At 43.6% G+C, this 22,730-nt stretch overlaps 1 protein-coding gene across 2 annotated transcripts in view; it reads left to right on the top strand.

Moving 5' to 3' along the window:
- Positions 1-1,343: 1,343 nt before the first annotated feature.
- Positions 1,344-22,730, top strand: part of hhip (hedgehog interacting protein) — a gene marked incomplete at its 3' end in the record, with an annotated part of 49,696 nt that continues 28,309 nt past the window's right edge. For both annotated transcript variants that reach the window (XR_013934294.1, XM_080446722.1), the window contains exons 1-4: positions 1,344-2,209; positions 7,697-7,889; positions 14,528-14,678; positions 16,163-16,364. Coding sequence is in view for 1 of the 2 variants with exons in the window: in XM_080446722.1 (XP_080302848.1) it covers positions 1,853-2,209; positions 7,697-7,889; positions 14,528-14,678; positions 16,163-16,364 (903 nt within the window). The remainder of the gene's footprint in view (positions 2,210-7,696; positions 7,890-14,527; positions 14,679-16,162; positions 16,365-22,730) is intronic.

The raw sequence follows: 22,730 nt of genomic DNA, 5'->3' as shown, positions 1-22,730 counted from the left end.
CATTTGGCTCTTTGGGTCTTATCACAGACAGCTTAGTTGAATCAGAATGTCTCAGAAGTCAACGTAGGGGGTAGCAAAGTGCTCAGCTTGTGGTCACTATTTAGAGAGGTTTTCATCTTTCTTTCTTTCTTTCAGGCAATAGCGCCCATTTAAAATTCTATACATTTACAGTGAAAATGTTTATCTATATCTTCCTGATATAGCCTAGAATGATTAATTCTAGTAGAATCAACATTTTAGCTCAATTATGAAACAATTTTTTATATAATCTATAGAATATTATTTTAAATCATATATGACATATGATTTAGGTCTCTTTATAATATATTGAATAAGTTACCTGCAGAAGTATCACTTTGTATCTTTGACTGCTGACTTTTCAAGAATTTGGAAAAAGCTATTTGAATATTTTTAGAAATAATGACAAACCATTTTCCATTCTTAGGTTTGGCCATGGGGTCAATAAACATTTTCCTATATGTGGGAGAAAGGTCAGCAGTCAGTTACAGAATAAAAAGGATGTGAGGTTTTCATAACTCCCTATCCATGTCGAAATGGTTATATACTGCAGATTCAGAGTCAAATGAACCATATGTCTGATTAACATGCTACAGTTTCACCAGTGGATTCATAGAATCATCTGTTCCCTCTAGACTCTAGAGATAAACAACTTCTCTCAAAGATTCACTTTCACATTCTTCTTATAGAAGTTAGTACACTCTGACATCAACAGGTTTTATTCAGTGTTGCCATATTTTGTGAGAGAAATAAGCAACCAGGTCTAGGAAAACAAGCCCCAAAAGAAGCAACTAGGTCACATGAGCACTTTAAACGTATGTGCTTCAGCTATTTGAAAATATCCGATCTACAAGCTCACAACGCACCGCGATGTGACACGTTTACATCGGATATATTTTTTAAAAACCTCTTGCAATAAAATGTGGAATATTTGGATTTTTTTTTTGGAAAATATTTTAGAACCACTGGTTTAAATATATATATATATATATTTTTGGAGCAAGCCTAAATAAAGTACACTTTAGAAACAAGCCCAAAAGACTACCAATTTTTACAAGCAACTTTACAGAAAAAGAAGCTCAAAGTCGCTTATAATAAGCCGACATGGCAACGCTGGTTTTATTCCGAAGGAAGGACACTTCGCCCTGCTCTGACAGGTAGGGCGCCCCCCCAACCGCCCCCCAACCCCCCCGACGTGTGCGCGACTGCACTGGGATACATGCGCGCACTCGCGGTGACTCTTACGTCACCGTGCTCGCTCCTCTTTCTCGCGCGCTGGTTAAAAAGAAGGAGGAAAGAGGACGGGAAAACATGTGAGCGCTCTGAGGACGCACTGAGACAAAACTTTAGGCTTTACTTTTTGACCCCCACGCACAAAAAACCACTGTGCTGCTGGAAACGGAATTTACATTCTAAAAGGGAAGGAACACAGCTCGTTGTAATTCACGGTGTTTTTTTTGTTTTTGTTTTATTTGTTTGTTTTTTTTATCAAGAGAAATCGTGCTGTTTTTATTATTATTATTTCAGATTTGTTCCATATATAAGCTGCATAACCTGCATTGCCATTATAGCCTAATTTATTTTAAAGAACTTTCTAAACAGCAAACCGTTAAAAAAAATTCCTGCATGCTGTAATTGGTTTGACATAGCCCTTATAAAAAAATACACAGCCTTTTGCAATTTTGTTATCATTAACGTGTGGTATAATAGCCTAATAAAACAGAGCATTTCAGGCAATTTAGCCTACAAATTACTTTGAATTGGGACAGCTCTGCCTGCTTTTTATTATTACTATTAGAATTAATACTAGTACTTTTTTTTTTTTTTTTTTACTATGAAGCATTTGCAATTCGTGCTCGTGTTGGCCATTGCGGTCAACGTGTGGGAATGCGGGGACGCGGGGAAATTCGGCGAGAGGGGAGAGATGAGCCCGAGACGACGGAGATGTTACGACGGCAGCGTGCCCAAGAGGCTGAAGAAACGGGACAGAAGGCTGTCAGTAGTGGACAGCAGCGTGATCAGCAGCAGCACTGGCAGCAGCAGCGGCGGCGGCGGGACCGGCGGCACGGGCGGCGGTACCGGCGGCGGCACAGGCGCGGAGGTCTGTCACAGGCTCTATCCCCGTGTGTCCTGCTGTCCCACCAGGAAAGCCGCAGCGTATCAGATCCTCCACCGGCGGGATGCAGCCAGGGTACGTTGATTCAGCACTGCAGCAGCAGCAGCAGCAGCACGCCGCATTCCTTCATTGTAAACAGTGTTGCCATGTTGGCTTATTATAAGCGACTTTGGGCTTGTTTTTCTGTAAAGTTGCTTGTAAAATAAATTGTGGTTGCGGTTTTTTGGGCTTGTTTCTAAAGTTAACTTAATTATTTAGGCTTGTTTCCTAATGCTGTTTAAACCAGTGGTTCTCAAACATTTTCAAGTCAAGGAAACCCCAAAAATTAATATGTAACAGTATTTTCAGACCCCCCCATCTGAATATATTTTATAACAGATACAAGATTTGTGTTGCTAAAATGTTTGAGAAAGATTTCACATTTTTCACATTTTCTTCGAGATCTTTTTGAAAATAGCCGATGTATAGCCTAGGTTTAAAATGCTCATGTAGCCTTCTTTTGGGCTAGTTTTCATAGGTTGCTTGTCTCTCTCGCAAAACCTGGCAACACTGATTGTAAAAAGAAGTTCTGGAATTGCCTGGCTTCAACTGCCAAACTGCCTTTTGAGGGAGCCGTATTTACAACCTTTTTTTATTGCCATACCGACGCGCTGTTGACAGCTGAATTTGCCCTTATTGTGGTGTAATGTGTGTGTGTGTGTGTGTGTGTGTGTGTGTGTGTGTGTGTGTGTGTGTGTGTGTGTGTGTGTGTGTGTGTGTGTGTGGGGGGGGGGGGGGTGTTGGAAGGGGAATTAAAACTTGCTGATTTACCTAACTGTCTCAGCAGCAGCGCTATCCCCGTCTTGTTGTCGATGCGGGCTTGTTTTTTGGGGGGGAGGGGGGCATTTCGCTGTTTGGCTGCCCAACAATAGTGTAGCGACCCCGCAAAGGACCCGGCCGTGGCTGGCTTGCTCCTCCAAGTGAGCCAGCTCTGTCTCTTGGCGTTGCTTTTCACCTGCCGAACTGGGGACTGGGGTTCGTCTCCAGCTCGGTTCGATAAACGTTACGTTATATTATTTTATACATACACTTCTGACACCAACGTAACGGGGTCTTTGCGGGGTTGCAACAATATGTTCCCAGAATCCATTTGAACGCATGTTGTTAATAGGTGTAGTTACTGTAGTAGCCTGTTGTGTTCGTTGTTTTCGTCTTGTTTTACATGGGAGTGTGGTTGGTTGCTAGAGACGCCTGTAATGCGTGTCTCTTCAGTGTTACCATGGTTATCGGTCTGGTTTAGGGTACGTTGGGTCGGATACCTCATTTTATTCATCCGGTATGAGCCTAGTATTACAGTCTTATAGTTATTTTATCTAAGCAGCGCAGTTGTCCGAAAGTCTTGTTGTCGTTTGCCAGAAGCATTTTTCTTAGTTCTTTTTACTCGGAGGTATATTATTAGGGCCTAATGATAATAATAGTAGGCTACAAACTTCGTTTATTCTATTCGTGGCACATGTCTCGCTGCCTGCTCCGTCGCCTACAGTACATGTGGACTGCTGTTGTCAACATGACATAGCCTAAATACCTCCAAATGTTACATAGATTTATTATGTTAAGTGTATAATATCAGCGCTATTTATAGTGTGTGTGTGTGTGTGTGTGTGTGTGTGTGTGTGTGTGTGTGTGTGTGTGTGTGTGAAACTTCATTATGTTCAGGAGGGGCCACAGCAGAATCTGTTGGGATCTTACCATGACTATTCTCATGTAAACCACTCTTCGAATCATTCAGTGGCTGGGTGGTATCTCACTTTGTGTTGTGACAAAAAGCCATATTGCATCATTTAATTTGCTCAAGTCATGCAAATAGGAAGGGGAAAACTGAATGGGGCAGAGTCGACTTCTCCTCCTCCCCACTACACTGCCCACACACGGAGCCCTTTTTGCTTATAGCAAAAGAATAACAACAACACCATTGTGTTTGTTAGTTTCGCTTAATGGCTGAAGCCGGAGAACATCACTCTCCCCCAGTCATCGGGCCTGTCCAAGTGTTAATGCCTTTGAGAGGGTGTATGTCCTTTTCTGCCCCCCCACCACCCCTACTGCCAGCCAGCTTACACCTATTCCCAGAGGACAAGTGTTTTGTTAAAGCTTAGTGTTGCCTACATCAGAGCTAAGTCTCCCAGCCTGGAGTCCCCCCACCCACTGCCTCTTGCAAAGACTCATAATTGAATGGAAAGTCAGTTTTTGTGTTCAAATCTCAGATTGTATACCGATATGTTTGTTCCGGCAATTTCACTGACAAAAGCCATTACGTAGATCCCATCATAGAAATAAGTAGGCGAACCCTGTAACAGCTCTGCTTATATATGCAGCAATTTATTGGCAATATGATGAACAACTGGCTATGAAGTTGGCCTATGGAAATGGTAGCCATCTGTAATTGCATGGAAATAAGGGGTAAATGCCAAATTAAGTTTCTCACACTATGGCATGTCTAGGTTGTCTGATTACCAATGGTGCATTGACTGACCGGCTTTCCATTACTTACATGTCCCCCGGTAAAGGTGCAACAGTCAAGCCGCGCTGTCATTTTCCCCTCTGCTTTTGAGGAACGATTCAGTGAAATTCAGAAGAAGAAAAAAAAAAAGCCCCACAACAAACAAAGGTCTGCTTGTTCTGGTTTGGATGATGGCATCATTGGAGGCCATCCCAGTAACATATGGGCACAGGGCATGGCTGACAGCACACAAATGGTACTCTCCACAGACCCTGTGCCAGCCCATGGCACACAGAATCAATGGGCAATTTAGAGCACGAGGACAGGCATGTCCACAGCACCTCTACATGGCATGATGAGTATAGGGGGGTGGGGAGGCCGACAGAGGGACACACAGGGACAGGGGGACAGGGTTGTAACCAACATGAAGCCTGCATGGAAAATATCAACCCTTAGTAAAAATAATATATATAAATATATATATATACATATACATATATATATATATATGTGTATATGTATATGTATATGTATATGTATATGTATATGTATATGTATATGTATATGTATATGTATATGTATAGGCCTATATAAATTCTATATATCCATCCAAAGAGAGAGAGAGAGAGAGATGGTATCAACATTTCAGGCACTGAAGATCTTGTACATGTTCCTATTGTTGTAGTTATAATTAACCAATAATAAATAACCATTGTTTGCATTATTATAGCAGCCTGCTGTGAGGAGAGGGTATTACTGTAGGTAGGGGTACACATTCCATATCACCCTAGATGTTTTATACTTGACTTGTCATAAGATGTGCCACCTGTTGGGCAACACAAGGCGCCAACACTTTCCCGCTGTTTGACAGTTAGAACGGTGGTGGGAGGGAAGTGTAAGGTGTCCATATGTTGGGCTTGGATCTACTGGTCTAATTGACTTCGACAGACTGCTAATTTGTTGATACCAGTGCAGGAATGATGTGCCTGTCTATCTCTAAATTGGTGTTTACACATGGACCTCACACAGAGCAAAGCACTACCAGCCCGCCCTGCTGCCTGACTGCCCAACCAGGCAGCAACACTCTGGAACCAAGACAAGATTACATTGTGTTTTATTACAGCTAATTTGCTATGTAAATAATCTGGCTAATTTCTCTGGGATTAATCCTTTGCTTACTTTTGCTTGGTGACCCTAAATAACATCTTGAAGCCCTCCGTTTGGCTTCATCCATTCCAGGTCCCCAAGACCAAGTCTGTCAGTCTGGCAGACATTAGAGTTGTAAATTCATTTGAACTGTTTGTGAACTTAGGCGAGCAAGCAGTGAATGAAAAAACCTGCCTCCAAATAGACAGAGGTATTTTGATATTTGAAATACGCTTTATTTCTTATTTTTATTAGGCTATCAGTGTATCTGGATTTCCCATGGCAAATCTTTGCTTGTGCAGTTCCACATTTATGTTAATTCATGGAAGGTTAAAGGACGACTTCACCGCTTTTCAACCTATCTTCATATAATTGGTCCTCACTAATACTCATGATAAAATGCTACAATTTTTTTCTACTCGGCCTGTGTCTCATAGGAGGGCTGTGGACAGTCCAGAAACCCGTCTACCAGTGACATCATCGTTAGGCATGATTTTTTTTTCCAACAAGATTTCACATTTTGTATTTCGATTTTTATTAACACGAGAACAATGGCTTCTTTTATTGCATTGCAACTTTCCAGGAATAGAAAGCCTGCAGTTTCTATTAGCTTGGATTCCCCATTTATGATGTCACTGGTAGACGGGACTCTGAACTGTCCACAGCCCTCCTCTGAGACACAGACCGAGTAGAAAAAAATTGTACCATTTTATCATGAGTATTAGTGAGGACCAATTATATGAAGATAGGTTGAAAAGCGGTGAAGTCGTCCTTTAAGTGACGCTCGGTTAAAAAAAAGAAATATGATATATGAAATATGAACTCTTAACAGGTAGATAGGGAAAAGTGACAGAGAGAATACGGTATCATCAGAGTCCTACAGACTGGGCTTTCAGCCTAGCACAGTCCTGTGGTCTCTTGTGGTTAACATGGACTATACTCCTACTTCTGACCACAGGGCAATAATTGTCTGGTGTTTCTCTTTGACATTGGGAGAAAAATGTGATGATTACAGCTCATTACACAATACAGCCCTAATAAGAAGAGCATTCCACATGCAGTGTAGCATGCAATATCACAAGTAATACACATTAAACAAAGCCGGACAGTCAGACTCATTATGAGCAGACAAAAATGTAGTTCTGACAAGCCTTGTGGCGTAATACCAGCAAGAGAGAAAATCCAATCCCATGTTCATGTGTCGTAATGTTGCACTTTCATGCAACATAAATCATGCTTTCTCTTCTCAAAATGCAAGCATGTGTGTTTGGGTTGGGTATACAGTAGGTATCAGGCTTGAATTGGTTCAAATTGGTTCTCAAATGGGATGGGAAGGGTACACGTTCAAAAGCAGCTATAGCACTTTAGCTCCCACTTGAAATGAATGTACTTCTTGACAGCTTTTTTGATAGACATGTCATTTAGATTTTTTTTCTTGACCACTATACTAATGGTGTTATTTAAATGGCATTTTCTTTGGACAGATGCTAGGTCTGGTGTTTGTTTACCTGGTATCCTAGTTTATTTCAAGCACTTTTATTTTTGCATTGATTTGACTTATATGACCATTTATCCTATCGTTTGTTGACTAGGATTCATGCCATTTACAGTACTCTGATCTCACTCTTATAAGTCGCTCTGGATAAGAGCATCTGCTCAATGCCCAAAATGTAATTGTGAACAACTAGAACAACTTGGAAATGTCTCAATATAGGATTGATGTGATATGACTTCAGGCTGTTAAAAAGGTATGTCAACCTTCCAGTCAGTCATAGTCTACAAAAGGTCTTGCCTATGTGTCATGTTGAATACAGTTTGAATTGAAAGCTAAATTACATAAATGTACAAGTTGAAGTTATTAGTAAGTAGTAGTATAGTAATTTGCAATGTAAAAGCCTATCATTCTAACCAGTTGTTGTTTTTGTGTATGTGTTTACCAGATTTTTACCACCAATAACACGGAATGTGGACGACTCCTGGAGGAGATCAAGTGCGCTCGCTGCTCACCCAACGCCCAGGTGTTATTCCACTCCACGGACACGGATAAGATGCCGCACAGGGAGCCTGACCTGCCACGCCTCTGCCAGGACTTCTGCCGCGAGTTCTACTACACCTGCAGGGGCCACATACCAGGTAAATACCACATGTAGGATGTGGTGATGAGGAGTATGAAGGTGACCGTATGTCATAGTTCATGTGCATCTGTTGTTACTCTCTCTCTCTCTCTCTCTCTCTCTCTCTCTCTCTCTCTCTCTCTCTCTCTCTCTCTCTCTCTCTCTCTCTCTCTCTCTCACACACACACACACGAGAGGCACGGGCACACACCCCTGTGTAAGTGTGCGTCCACACAAATGTGCACAGACACATGCACGGGCAGCCCTGCAGTAATACAAAACGGGTGCATGTTCTCACTTTGTCAATCGCACATCTGCACGTGAACCTAGATGTGTTTAATGTGACTTATTAAAGTTCACAACAGTCCCCTATTGAAAATCAGCCTGCACGTGTACAACAGGCAGATATTTGGACGTGCGCAAGAAGTGGTGCGTCAGGGTTCTGCTCTGTGAATATTTGTTTATCCAGCTCTTACCCCGTCTGACCTCACCTCCATCCGTTGCTGAGCGTGCCTCCCTAACTGACTCACTCACTGTTTTGCTCTCTGACTTACAGTACTCCCTAAATGACACCATTCTCACTCTCACCCATTGGTGTCACATCTAGCCCAATCTGGGAACCCATCGGCAAAAAAAGAAGAATCAGCTGCTGGCTGCTGAATATGTCTTGAGAGATTACATCGAGCCTAACGCTGGTCATTGTGCTAATTGGAGCACTGTACTGCAATTAGTAGAGCAAAAAAGAATTCAAGGAGACTTTTGAAAATGAATGCCCTACCTCATCATACAAGAGCGTAGCACAAAAGTAGTGAAAATAGCAGATCTATCGCAAAGCGCTGTGAGCATGTAGATCGTCTATTTTCACTATCTTAAAGGTTTAATGACATTCACTTTTACACCACATTCAAAGTCTTTGTCCTGGTCCTTCAAAAGTGTACAAAAAGTTTTAAGTGAAAATTCCATTCCAGTGATCAATGGCAGGTGTTTTTCTCTCACATTTCTAAAGCCTTTTCAACTGCAATGAAAAAAGAAATCTTTGCCTGCGGGTGTCGCTGGTGAGGGATTTTGCCTGTCAATCATCGCCTCTGCTCCGCCCCCCCCAAAGGAAAGGATAGGGGAGGGGAGGGGCGAGGAGGAGAGTGGGCGGGATTATTCGACAGTGACCTCACTGTCGAAGGGCCAAGCTCAGATTACTTTTCAGCCTAATTATTCAGAAAACCCCAGACCACAGAAAATCCACTGAATGTTTTAAGTTCAGGTTTTTTGGGTGTAATTGAGGTCATAAAACCCCAAATAAAACATTGAAAATAAAAAAAGTGAAAATGAATGTCATGATACCTTTAAAATGTTTCATTAAATAATAATAAAAAAGGTTTTAGATATACAAGGTTTCCACCCGGCAGCAACAATATACTGTATCTGTAAGTATTAGTAACTTCTCTTGCTATTTGGTACAACAGCCTGCTTTCAGCATGTATAAAAAATAAGAAAATCATTTTCACCCACTTCCTTACACCTGTCATGTGACTAATAAAACTGATTCTGATGCATTCTCAAACAGATATAAACAAAAATGTTGATACTGTCCCCTCAAATACTCCCCAGACTTAGTGTAACATGCCAGTGCTCAGAGGCATTTGCTCATACTTGACTTTGAGAACTGTTGACGTATAATAAGGTATGAAAATCACTTAAACTTTATTCTATGAAATTGTCTGTTTCACAGACAGTACACACCTGAGTGGTGATGTAACTAGAGTGTAAAAATCAATTTGTACACTGTACAAATTGAGTTAAATTAACAGAGTTAAATTAACAGAGGATGTTACTGTGCACAAACACAGACATAATCACACACACGCACATGCACACGCGCACACACACACACACACACACCAAAAGAAAACTTGCCTCAACTGCCTGACATGCCAGAAAACTGTAGCAAAAATGAATGATTTAATGAGCTACTCATTCATTTTGCCCAGCCCACCTTCCCACTCCAAGGGCTCACACTATGTTTGGAGGATGTGTAAACTTGCACCAGCTACGGTCTAGACATGACAGCCCCTGACACCTTGCCTCGCCTCCTGGCTCGCCTCGCCTCACCTCGCCTTGCCTAGTGCCTCCAGCAGAGCACACAATCCCCAGCCTAGCCGAGACACTAGCTGTCGTCTCAAAAAATGCCGCTCATACATCACTAGTTTGTTTTCCTTGGGGGTGGTAAATTCAATGGAACGTAAACATAATCAAAGCCTTGCTTGGCTGGGCCCAATCCCCCCCCAACAGACTCTACCTCCAACCTCGCAGGGCCAGCCACCAAAATAATGAAGAAAAGAAAAGAAAAAACCTCATTGACTCAACAGTTTTCCCTCATGGTTGGGAATGAGAGAAAGAGGAGAGAAGAGATTGTCCTCGTCTTCATTTCTATATATGAATTTAAAAAAGCCGCTCACTAAAAACTCGTTCTGCCCCTCATCTTCGCTCTTGTCACTGCTTTTCCAATGGCACCTCTCTCTCACTACATAGTAAAATCCTGAGAACTGCTTATGGCATTGTACTCATTGTTGTTTGATGGCTATGTATGGGGGTCTTGGAAATTAAATGACTTCTGTCAGAATAAGAGTGTCAGCTTGTACTGTCACGCATATTAATCACTTTCAACCTGTCATTGAAGCCAAATGTAAAAAGAAATCACAGTTTTAAAAATGTTCAAAAATAACAAGAATAGATCTACAAGCTCACAATAACGCATTGCAATGTGTATTTTCGCTGTTCCTCGTACAAAACGTATATAGGGCTTAAGTGGTTACGTAAAGGCTTACATACTTTGCTTATGTAAATGAAGGTGTAAACGAAATGACATCTGTCGGTGGTATCTGTGTAGTTACATTGCTTCACGCTGGGCTGACGGACACAAGGCCTCAGAGAGCCTGTAGCCAACAGCTCCGGAGGGGAAGCCAAAAGAAGAAGTGCAGTCTCGCTTCCACCCTCCCTCTCTGCCTCCCTGCTTTCACCATCATCCTCCTCTCCCTCCCACAACCAGCCCCCCCCCCCCACCCCCGAGGCCTCTGCAGATCAGCATATGTGGTGACGAATGACACATTTATTTTTCTACAAAGGTTGTGTGTATGTAAAACTGCTGAAGTGCATCAAGATGTCAAGTACTTTGGGTGGCCCACCCAGGTTGCCTTGGAAGATAACCAGATGGAAGCAGAACATTAGAGTGCTGGGGAGCCGGGAGATGTGGACCCAAGCTCTCTCTCTCTCTCTCTCTCTCTCTCTCACACACACACACACACACACACACACACATACACATACACATTCTTTTTCTTTCTCTGCCGCTTCTCTCTCACCCCGTCTCTCTTTCTCATCCTTTTCTGTTTCTCTCACTCATACTCTCTTTTTCTCTCTCTCTCTTACGCTTACACACACACACACTCTCTCTCTCTCTCCCCCTCTCTCTCTCTCTCTCTCTCTCTCTCTCTCTCTCTCTCTCTCTCTCTCTCTCTCTCTCTCGCCTTTCCATCAATTTCTTCTATTTGTTGGGTAGATATTCTTGAGCTGCTTACTTTCTTTCCTATATGTTGATGTGAATGCTTTTGACCATAAACACTCCTTACTGGATATAACTCTAAAGGCGATTATTGAGAGAGCCATCTCTCTTTAAATCCGCTGAAACCCGCTGTCGATCATATTAATTCAAAAAGGGGGATGTTATGGTTTCTGTATCACAACCTTTAGCCAGTACCTGTAATATACTTTGTGCAAAACAAAAAACGTTTCCATTTAAATGTAAGTCAATTCAAACTGCTGACCGGAGGCACTAAAAGTGGAGCAGTAGCCTCTTTACAGCATCCATAACTGTCCTGCTGCTCCTGATTAGCGCTACATACTTAGACCCCATATCTCCATAAAGACATTTACTGGCCCCACTCTCACTTCTGCCTACAGGCCTCCCTCACTCGCCCCCCCTCCCTCCCGTGTCTTTTTTTTCTTTTTTCTTCACCGCACCTGAGGTCCCCAGTCAGCATGGTTAAGATAACTGCAGGCAGCAAGTAGGTGGGTGGTATAGCCCGGGAGAGCTGTCTGTTTGTCTGTGTGAGTGTGTGTATGTGCGAGTGTGTGTATGCGCACGTGTGTGCGTGTGCATGTGTGTTTGTCTGTCTGTGTCTTTGTATATGTTTATATGTGTGTGTGTGTGTGTGTGTGTGTGTGTGTGTGTGTGTGTGTGTGTGTGTGTGTGTGTGTGTGTGTGTGTGTGTGTGTGTGTGTGTGTGTGTGTGTTTGATCTCCATGTTGTGTTTAGATGTTTGAGGGGATATCCTATCACCTCCAGTATTTGGAGCGGTCAGCCCCTGTGGTCGTGTGTGTGTGTGTGTGTGTGTGTGTGTGTGTGTGTGTGTGTGTGTGTGTGTGTGTGTGTGTGTGTGTGTGTGTGTGTGTGTGTGTGTGTGTGTGTGTGTGTGTGTGTGTGTGTGTGAGAGAGAGAGAGAGACCCGGGGGAGAGAGGGAGATGAAAGAAGGCAGAGAGAGTCCTGTTTGTGTTTTTTATCGCTGGTGTATTTGCTCTCCTCCACCCTCCAAGGGCTAGCGTAAGGGAAACAATATTGCCAAAGATTGTTTTTAGGTCACAAAGGGCCCTGTCTAAGATTCACCATGCTGCTTTCTACCCTCTGCGGTTTACCATACATGCACAATAAGAAAAAGAGGAGAGGAGTAGTTCCTAGAACCTTGGAATAATGTTGTGACTGTGTGTGGGGACCCTTCAGCCAGGCGGGGCTGCTCTGTCTGATTGCTGTGTTTACTCAGATCACGTTTACTCAGATTACTCTAGTGTTGTTGGACCATTTTAAGTGAACCCGTCTAAGAGAAATAAAGAGCGAGCGAATGAGTTGAAGGCATTTTCGCATTTAACTTAACCCATTTAGGGCGGGAACCCCTATTTGTAACTATACATTTCAGGATGGGAACCCCTTTTGGGGTTGTTGTTGCTATGTACAGTATATAGAAACAATTTTCTTTGTAATTTTTGAATAAATATTTGATTTTTTTCAGAAAACTTAGGTCAGGATTTAGAAGACGTTTTTAGAATCGGCCTCAGGTCTAAATGGGTTAACCCCTAAACCAAGTGTTGGAATACTATATTTACATTTGGGAAACATTACTTCTTTATTTGCATTTTTGAAGAAAACAAATAATATTTCTAACTTAAACGTGTGGTTGGAATCGTTTTATCTATTTTACAGGTTGATTGTTGCCTTAGAACCTCTCGCATTTCACACACTGCACCCACATGCTGCTCCATGATACACAAAAAACATGGAAGTTATTTGAGAGTCCCATGTGAGACTTTTTGGATTTGTTTGAAGGAGAGTGGTGAAAGTGTTACTGTGTGGGTTACGCTATGCCAATTGAGACCATGAGACATAATTTTTTGACACCCATAAATTAAAAGAACGCAGAGGTTTTGCATGCCAAACATCTAGAATTGACACATGTGTTCCAGCTGGGCTTTATTGGTGGCTATGGCCAAATCCTGTCGTAACCAGGGAGCTAGTTAGCAATCGTAAGCATTTTCTCCCGTTTTATGTTCTTATTTATGTACACAACTTTGAAGAAAAGTTTTCAAAGCAAACTGACTCAAGTGTACTCCCACAGTAACAGATTACGGAGGCTAGCCTAAGCATCAATTTATAATTGTTCTTTAAAGTCACAGTTCACACGTCCTATGTTTTAATTCCTCATAAAAATCTATCTCTGATTAATAAATATAGTATTTTTGTCACATCTTTACGCTTGTTTAGCATTCCAGAATCTATTAATTATGCCAATTTGCCACGCCTGTAGAATCAAGCCCTCATTAAAATGCCAATTTGACACGCCCCTAAAATTAATATGCCAAAATGTCCACGCCCTTGCGAGAATGTCTCCAGTGGAGGACCCTCTACTCTGCACTGATTCCAATCACATCTTCGTTCCAGTACGTCACACCAGTTTTCAGCGAGTGGTGATCTGAAAACCACATTTTGGAGGTAAAACTCCATAGTAACGCTTTAGAGATATGCAGAGTGTAAAAAAGCACCATCAAATGCCCTTGAGCAAGGCACTTCACAGTTAACACCAATATGAATGGCCAACAGTAGAAGACTGAATTCAGATTATGCAAGGAGTTTCTGCAACCATAATGTGTAGCAGAACATTATTTACAAAAGACCATCCCTGCCGGGTCAACTTTCTCTTCATGATTAAAGATTAAAATATATGAAATTGTCAAATCAACATTAGCGTAACAAAGCCAGAAAACAGTCTTTTTTCACTGTACTTGAAGAGAAGGATAGCATTCTGCCGAATTCTCTGTTGGAAATGGATCTGAAATCCGTTTGGTTTGGCCTGTTTTCTCTTCACTTGTTCTGTTCAGCTCAGTCTAGCCAGGATTTGGTTTGGCTCATCCAGTGTAACTACAATCATCCCCAACACACAGGCACGTTCACACATTCTCTCTTTATTTCCTTTCTCTCTCCCCGTTTCTCTTTCTCTCTCAAGTAGAGGGCTATATAACATTACCATGTGAGGTATGAAGCACATGAGGTCATATTGGTATGCAGTATGTGCATAAGACTTTGTCTATATGTCTGTCTCTGTTCTGTTTACTAGAGCTGTTCCAAGCCGATGTAGATGAGTTCTGCCAATACTATGGGAGAAGGGACGGCAGCCTGTGCTTTCCAGATTTTCAACGAAAGCCACCGCCAGGAATCCGCCCGGAATCCAACTACTTGGGAGATGAGAAAATAGAAGATATAAGCAGGTTTGTAGCTTGACTTTTTTTGTATTTATTTGAAATTATTTATGTTGTAGTATATAATTTATAATAATAATGCTTGGTTTGATCATTCCAAAAATGTTTGAAACGCTGTTGTGGTCCATAAACAAGGTTCTATTGTGGTTGTTTGGGTTTTGGTGGTAACAGGTGTGCTCCTTGTCCTCCCAAACCTGTCACATGATCCAAGTTCACCAGCCCATTGTCACACACCCTCATACTCGACACCCTCCCTCCCTGTCCTCTGATCCCAGAGTTTGTTCAGAGCGCATTTGCTCAGCTTTGGCTGCATAATGAAAATGCTTATTGTGCATCATTTGGGCCGCCTTACTCGCTGGAAATGTCTGTACATCACAGAGGGTTTTGGCCTTTTGTCCGTGAGGGGACGTCCTTTATCTCTGGTTTTACCCTGAGGGCAAGATATGAAGCTCTGCAGCCCGGCCACGTATGTCTAGTCTCGCGTAGCCAGACAATCGAACATCTCTGCCTACCAATATGTCTGGGGAAATCTACACTCAATGTAGGTGCTACTGTAGAACCGCAGAGAGTACCTAAAAATTGAATTATTTCCACCCAGTTTTAGCCCCTACAATGAGAATGCAACACTAGTGTATGTCATCTCTAACATCAAAACAGTCGTGTTTTCTATACTTAGCACCTTCAGTAAAGAGGCTTAAATTGCTCCAGTGTCTTCCTTACGTTTGCTGCTGCTGTGTCCCGCTTCTGTGACACATCGGACCTGCCTTCACATGGTTGAGGTGCGGTGGAATTCCCTTTCTTAGCGTCTGTCATTTTCACCTCTTTGGCAGATAGCTACAAAGCTCTTTCCATTGAGCGCTCTGTGCCCTGAGTGTCCTAGTTATCCATCTTTAGCTCTCGACTCTAGTCCAAGGGACTCAGAATAATGCTGATTCCTCTTAGCCAGGGTCATAGACCTAAGGCAGCAGGTGAATGCAATTAATTTCCTGGTAGAATGGATAAGTATCAGTATTCCTAACATACAAACTCTGCCCTGAAGTGGTAGCTTGATTGTTTATGATTTCCCCCATGCCACTCCACTCCAATCTACCTTTTTTCTCTCTCTCTATCTCTCCATGTCTCTCTCCGTCTCTGTCTGTCTGTCTGTCTGTCTGTCTGTCTGTCTGTCTGTCTGTCTGTCTGTCTGTCTGTCTGTCTGTCTGTCTGTCTGTCTCTCTCTCTCTCTCTCTCTCTCTCTCTTCTCTCTCTCTCTCTCTCTCTCTCTCTCTCTCTCTCTCTCTCTCTCTCTCTCTCTCTCTCTCTCTCTCTCTCTCTCTCTCTCTCTCTCTCTCTCTCTCTCTCTCTCTCCCACACTCTCTCTGATGGCCTTTTTTTTTTCTCTTTCCCCTCCTCCCTTCTACTCCTCTCTCTCCTAACCGGATTATCACTGGCTGCTGCCACCACCACTGACTGACCTCCAACCTTTTGTATCCTGGCCGATCCGGTTGGCCCAGGAAACACAAGCACAACTGCTACTGTGCCCAGGAGGTGTTGAGTGGCCTGAGGCAGCCGGTGGCCGTCATGCACTGTGGGGACGGCTCCCAGCGCCTCTTCGTCTTGGAGAGAGAGGGCTTCGTCAGGATTCTGACCCACCAACTGGAGCTGCTCAAAGAGCCCTTCCTGGACATTCACAAGCTGGTGCAGAGCGGCCTCAAGGTAAGGCATGAACAACACATCTACACAGCAGAATTGAATTAATGAGTGCTAATTCATCCCTGAGAGTGGAAAAACATTTTACCGCCCGTGTATGTATTGTGTGCCCCACATATGCACAGTATCGTGTGTCCCACAGTACTAACTATTACGAATAATGAGGTGTTTTGTGTGAAAAGTGGGTAGAATGCTGAAGGAAGGATGGAAAGAATGAATGAAAGAAAGAAAGAGAGAAACAAAAGAGAAAAGCGCTGACACTGTTATTTATCTGTATTTCAATAAGCTTTGAAAAGCACATTAATGTGTTTTTAGAACTGCCGTGACGACCGTCTTCTCAACATTGCACTGACCTACTTTATGGAGTCTGCATGGAACATCTCACATGCCAACGCAAATCCCCTAAAGTGGTGCCTTTCTCACTGCTAACACTCAATTATATAATTACACCAAACAAGCAGCCATTCATTAATTGCAAACACAGCCAGCTACTGTGCCATTATCTGCTAATTAACTGTGTGCACACATTGCGCTCACTGCTAATTTGCGTCTAATTCCCCCAAGATGGCTTAATGGCTTTCTTAATTGAATGCCTCTAATGCTGTTTCTCTTTAGTGGCCAATACGGTGACTAGAATTGGCACATGGTAGCGTTGAGTGGCCACAACTGCCCACCACACACACACGCACGCATACGCACACACACCAACACCAACACCAACAGATCACCAACTGTCTCTATCTTATCTCATTTCTTACACTCAGAATCCCTGTCTGCACGCCGACACCCCCCCCCACACGCCCACTCCCTAACCTAAGTATTCTCTCTCTCCCAGAGTGAAATAACCAGCCGTTTGAGACAAACATAGAACGAACCACGGAGATAGTAAGTAAGTTGGATAAGAAGTAGGCATGTCTTTACAGTTTTACATGACCTCACAGTCGATGAAATGCAAAAACAATACGAGTTGGATAGATATACCTCCATAATCTTATGGGTGGTTTGTTTGAGACAGGAAGCCACGCTACCTGTATGAGGGGAATTTTGCACCTCTCCCGGCATTTTTCCCATCTTTCTGACCTCCCACTGTCATGGAAGTCTGTCTCCCAGAGGAAGAGACTTGACAGGAGGTAGTCGTTGCCAGGGGCTTCTTGTCCATGCCTGAAGGATTATACTGATGTTTGGCTCAGTATACTCTCTCAGAGGAAACAAGCACACTAGCCAATCAGACAGAAATACAATGTCCTGAACCTGAGTAAAAGTTGGACAGGAACTGACTTTTTTCCTCAATGTGTTGGAGCCTGACGTTGAAGTTTTGGACTGTAACGCCGGACAGACGTGTTTTCAGTCAGCTATGTGCCACAAAGGCATGTGCTAAGGGGGTTTGGTGCCAGTGGTTGAAACACTATCCTTACAGCCGTGGAGGATTTTTAAGCCTCAGAAATGTTTGTAAATGGCCATGTCATTTACAGGATTTTCTCCCGGATATCTCACCTACGAGGTAACGGACATCATTAATTGTGTTGCCATCACCGTCTGTCTCTCGTGGGTCAACATGTCATTTTCGCATTCCTTTACCATTGTTTACCTGCGACGGCCAAGGTTTCACATTAGATTTTGTTTTGGTAAATTGTTTAGATGGCATGAAGAGATGAGCAGAGATGGGATGGTTTCAGAGGAAGTGGTGGGCACACTCTCCTACAGGAAGTTTATCTATCTTGCATGCTTCCCGCTACTCTGCTGACAAGACCCCTGAGCTTACAGGCGGCCAAACTGCCCCCCAGTGGGATCTCCTCTCCTCTCCTCTCCTCTCCTCTCCTCTCCTCTCCTCTCCTCTCCTCTCCTCTCCTCTCCTCTCCTCTCCTCTCCTCTCCTCTCCTCTCCACTCCGTCCCCAGCTCACTTCTTCTGCTGGACTCTCCTCTCTCCTCCTCCTCTTATCATTTAAACTTTAACTGGTCTGGTCTGGGGATGAAACCATCATTATAACAATTAGACATGGCTTGAGCCCCAGTGTGGCCCCAGGGGTCCTATTCTGTGATGTTGGCTGCCAGAGCTGCGACCCCCACACCCCCCACCCCGAGCCGCATGGGGTGAACAGAACCAGGGAGACCATGAGCCTAATAAGAGGGGCTGAGGTGTTTACTGGCTGCATCAACAGGATGGGGCTGCCTCTATACAGAGAGAGGAACCCGGGACCCTCCGGGGGGGGGGGGTGTGGGGGGAGATAACAGGTTTATCACTGGGCCCCACGCTACATGCTTTGATTGTAATGTTCTGTGTTTCCTCCTTCCCCTCCTCCTATCTCCTTCCATCCCTCCCTCTCTGCTCCCCCCGTGCCAATTAAGCTGACCCGCTCAGAAACAATGGCGTGCTGTGGTGGTGGCGCAGGCAGGCTCCCGGCTGCTCCGTGGGTGTTCTGCTGCCGCTGAAACTCAATCTCCACTCTTGCCCCACATTCAAACCCCCCCCACCACCACCACCACTACTACCCTCTCCCCCTGCCACTACCACCCCACAGCCATTACTGTGTTTGTGTGTGTGCGTGGGTGTGTGTGTGTGTGTGTGTGTGTGTGTGTGTATGTGTATGTGTGTGCGTGTGCGCGTGTGCGTGTGTGTGTGTGTGTGTGTGTGCGTGTGTGTGTGCGTGTGCGTGTGCGTGTGCGTGTGCGTGTGTGTGACTGTGTTTGTGTGAGTTTGTGTGAGACAGAGGGAATGCATCTGTATTATATGTGTGTGTGTGTGTGTGTGTGTGTGTGTGTGTGTGTGTGTGTGTGTGTGTGTGTGTATCTCTGTTTTCTGTGCGACAGTTGCTGGCATCCTTCTTCCGGTAGGAAATAAATTCACCTGATGTGACAGTCTCACTCTGTCACAGTCAGGTTAATTATCATCAGTGTGATTGTCATTCTCGACATGCACACTTGTCCTTCCGATTTCAACGTCTTCCTTTCGTCTTTCCACTACTTCCTACTGCAAAATGCTGTGTAATTTAACTCAAGTAAGTAATGGAGCATTTTTACACACTCAGAGACACCAAGCCGCCCTAGTGTAGCAGTTCGAGCATACGCCGTTCATGCAGAAGGTCGTCGAACCCTGCCAGGGGTCGACGTCAGCAAGGGCATGCAGTCGCAATGGGCTCCTAGCGGCAAATAAAATGGGTTCAGATCTGAGCCAAGTCTCCTTCAAGAGGCGAGTCTGAAGCCTGTCCTGGACGTAGTCTTCAGACTCCTGTGGAAAACTGAAACAGAGTTAAATAACACTCAGGATTTTACAGTACAACAACAGTACCAGCTGTGCTGCATCTCTCCTAGCTAGGCAGGCCATGTATTACTAACCTGGCATCTCATAATAATACTGGACTACAAAGTCAGTGCATAAAAGAGATGCCCTGCCAGTTAACTTGACTGGATGTGTCCTCAGACCAACCATTTCCAGATGTCGTAATAAATGCTGACATGGATGCTCTTTGATATAAATCACCCCCTATATTCTGCTATGGCTGGCCTGCCCTCCACCCCATAACCCTGATTAAAAGAAAAAGGCAAGTTTCAGCTTCTAGTCAATTAAACTGCAACATATTACGCAGCAAAAAAAAAATCTAAATCAAAGAACACAGCCTAAGTGTTGCATCCACAGGGGAGAGAGAATTGGCTTTTTATAAATGAAGACATCTGCAAGCGGCAAGGCGAGGTTAACACTCCATTGAAGTGTATTAGTGTGTGTGACAAGGGTGAAGGGGCCTGCAATAAAATATTTCACAGCGAAACAAATAGCTCACAGCGTGTTAAGTCTTTTCTGTCCTGGCTCCGTGAACAGCTGCTGGGTCTTCTCATTCGCCAGCGGAGGATCTCTCATCCTGTCCAACTTAAGTACCCTGCCTATGACAAATTAGCCCCTTACTCATCTTTAGTATGTACTCATGGCAGAGCAGAGCTGGGGGCCCTGAGTCATGCTAATCCACCATTATTCTGCTAATGTACTAACCAACTTAACTTGGGGACACCTCACATGGTGTAATGCGATGCTTGCAGTGCTATAAAAGAACATTCTTCAGCCATTATCTTTCCCCATGATGCATAACAATTAAATAGATGGTACAAGTGTTAGCTAAAACATCTTAACGTCTATTAGCAAAAACATTGCTCCAATATGAAGTTGTCTTTGTAAGTGGAAAAAATTATGTGTAGACTGTGTGTGTGTGTGTGTGTGTGTGTGTGTGTGTGTGTGTGTGTGTGTGTGTGCGTGTGCGTGTGTGCGCGTGTGTGTGCGTGTGTGTGTGTGTGTATGCGTGCATGTGTGTGTGTGGGATGGAGGTGTGAACAGGGACAGGGTGGCGCCTCAGACGTCCTTTTTCTCCACATCAAACTCTAGTTGAATGCCTCTTAGGGGAGCATTGCCCGCAGGCCAGCAAGGATCAAAAGGTTCAGGGTAACAATGCATTAGCCATGCGGCAGCAGGGGGGAGAGAGACACCTACCAGTAGAACTGGAAATGGTGGCGTTGTACTGCCACCACCACCATTACTAGCACTACCACCACCAGCAACAACAACACTCAGGCAGGACCAGTGTGTCGTAAAATCATGGCAAAGTGAGACCTGAGGTAGCCTATTTAAAAAAAAAGGATATCAAAGAATATCAATTGAAAATGTTGAGCTACACAAGTATTTATCACAATATTCTCATCGTTATGTCAGATGGATCAGCGGCATGCAAGTCACAACATAAATTGTGATCGTTAAATCAGGTGGAACCACTGTCCAAATGTCAATCAAACAAATCCAAGAGATGTTTTCGTACAGTACAGCCTCTCATCTTCATCCGCAGCACCTCTTTTCTCCCAGCTCTATTGTGGAATGCCGCCAATAACTTGACGTTGCCAAAATCATAGATAAACCCAGGAGAACAGGAACTGGAGGGGAAAGGAGGAATGTGGAGGCAGGTGTTTTGTGAAGTATGAAGAAGAAGCGGTAATACCCCTGGAGAGACACAATCAGAAACCCACCCCCTACCGGACTGTGGAAGAATAATGGTGGTCATAAAGACACAAAAAAATGAGAAAAGACAAAAGAGAGAAAAGACGTTTGAGGAGAAATGGAGTGAATTGGCTTTGGGTCGACATGGCACAAGTGATTTGTTGGAGCTGGAGTTTGACAGAGGTGGGGGTGAAGAGATGGAGAGCGTGGAATGTGTGTGTGTGTGTGTGTGTGTGTGTGTGTGTGTGTGTGTGTGTGTGTGTGTGTGTGTGTGTGTGTGTGTGTGTGCGTGTGCGTGTGCGCGCGCGTGTGTGTGTGTGTGTGTGTGTGCACGTGCAGGGGGGGTCTTATAATGACATCATCGCGTGTTTTCCTTCTATTGAGTCAAGACAACACTGTTCTCCCATACCATAGACTAGAGCAACAAGGTCAGAGCAAACGAAAGGCCCTGCCTTGAGGAAAGAAAGAATGAAAGAAAGAAAGAAAGAAAGAAAGAGTAAGTCTTGCATCCCAACTCACCACTAGGCCTGTCAGAATTATTACATAATCGCCTAATCGCAAATTATTTGGGATAATCGCAATTATTTTGCATAATCGGCATAATCGTTTCCATGTTGAATGTTCATACATTTAACAAAAATAGCAGAAATTGCAGATCCATAAGCTTACAAGCTTATAGATCAGTAATTTCTGCTATTTATTTTTAATATTTTGAAAGTATGAAATACAGTATGTCAGTAATTTCTTTGTATATTTAAGTTATTCTTCTTATCAATTTTGATTACGAAGCCTAAAAGGCAAACAGAAATGATTATTTATGTTCTAGTGTTCAATGCCAAAAACACAATTAAATAGTTAATCGCAATTATCTGTATGACCACACGATTTCTCCGAGATCCTACCATCAGCCTGTGACCTGACACTGTGGAACTTAAACTCCCTGCACGAGAGCTCTCAAAGTGAGCTTGTTTGTCCGACCCACCCTTTACTACTGCTTTGGCAGCAGTTTCAGTGCCAGGGGTTAGTGTTCCTGTGTCATCTTAATCAAAGTTGTTCCTCAGATTGGCTCTCCTAGAGAAAGGGCTCTCTAATGAAGTGTTTGTTTCCTATGGCGCTGATGCGAGTTCTCCCTGCTGCTGCTAAAGGAGCTGCATGGTCATTAGTGAGAGAGCTAATATTTCAGCCCATTTAAACCAGTGTCTTGGTGGTCCCCCCCTCCCCTCCCCGGCTCCGGATGTAGCCCTCTTTGGAATTCTGGTCTCTGACCCATTTTCCCCCAAAATTTGTTTATTTTTGAGGATTCGGGTCAACACATCTCTGAATCCCAAACATTTCAAACTGAGGTTGCAGAATGTAAAAAAGATTAATAGAATCTGTTCTGATTCTTTGGCAAGCTGTG

This window comes from Gymnoscopelus braueri (assembly GCF_963280865.1).
Source record: "Gymnoscopelus braueri genome assembly, chromosome: 2".
Classification (NCBI taxonomy): domain Eukaryota; kingdom Metazoa; phylum Chordata; class Actinopteri; order Myctophiformes; family Myctophidae; genus Gymnoscopelus; species Gymnoscopelus braueri.
This window is presented reverse-complemented; position numbering and strand designations above follow the sequence as displayed.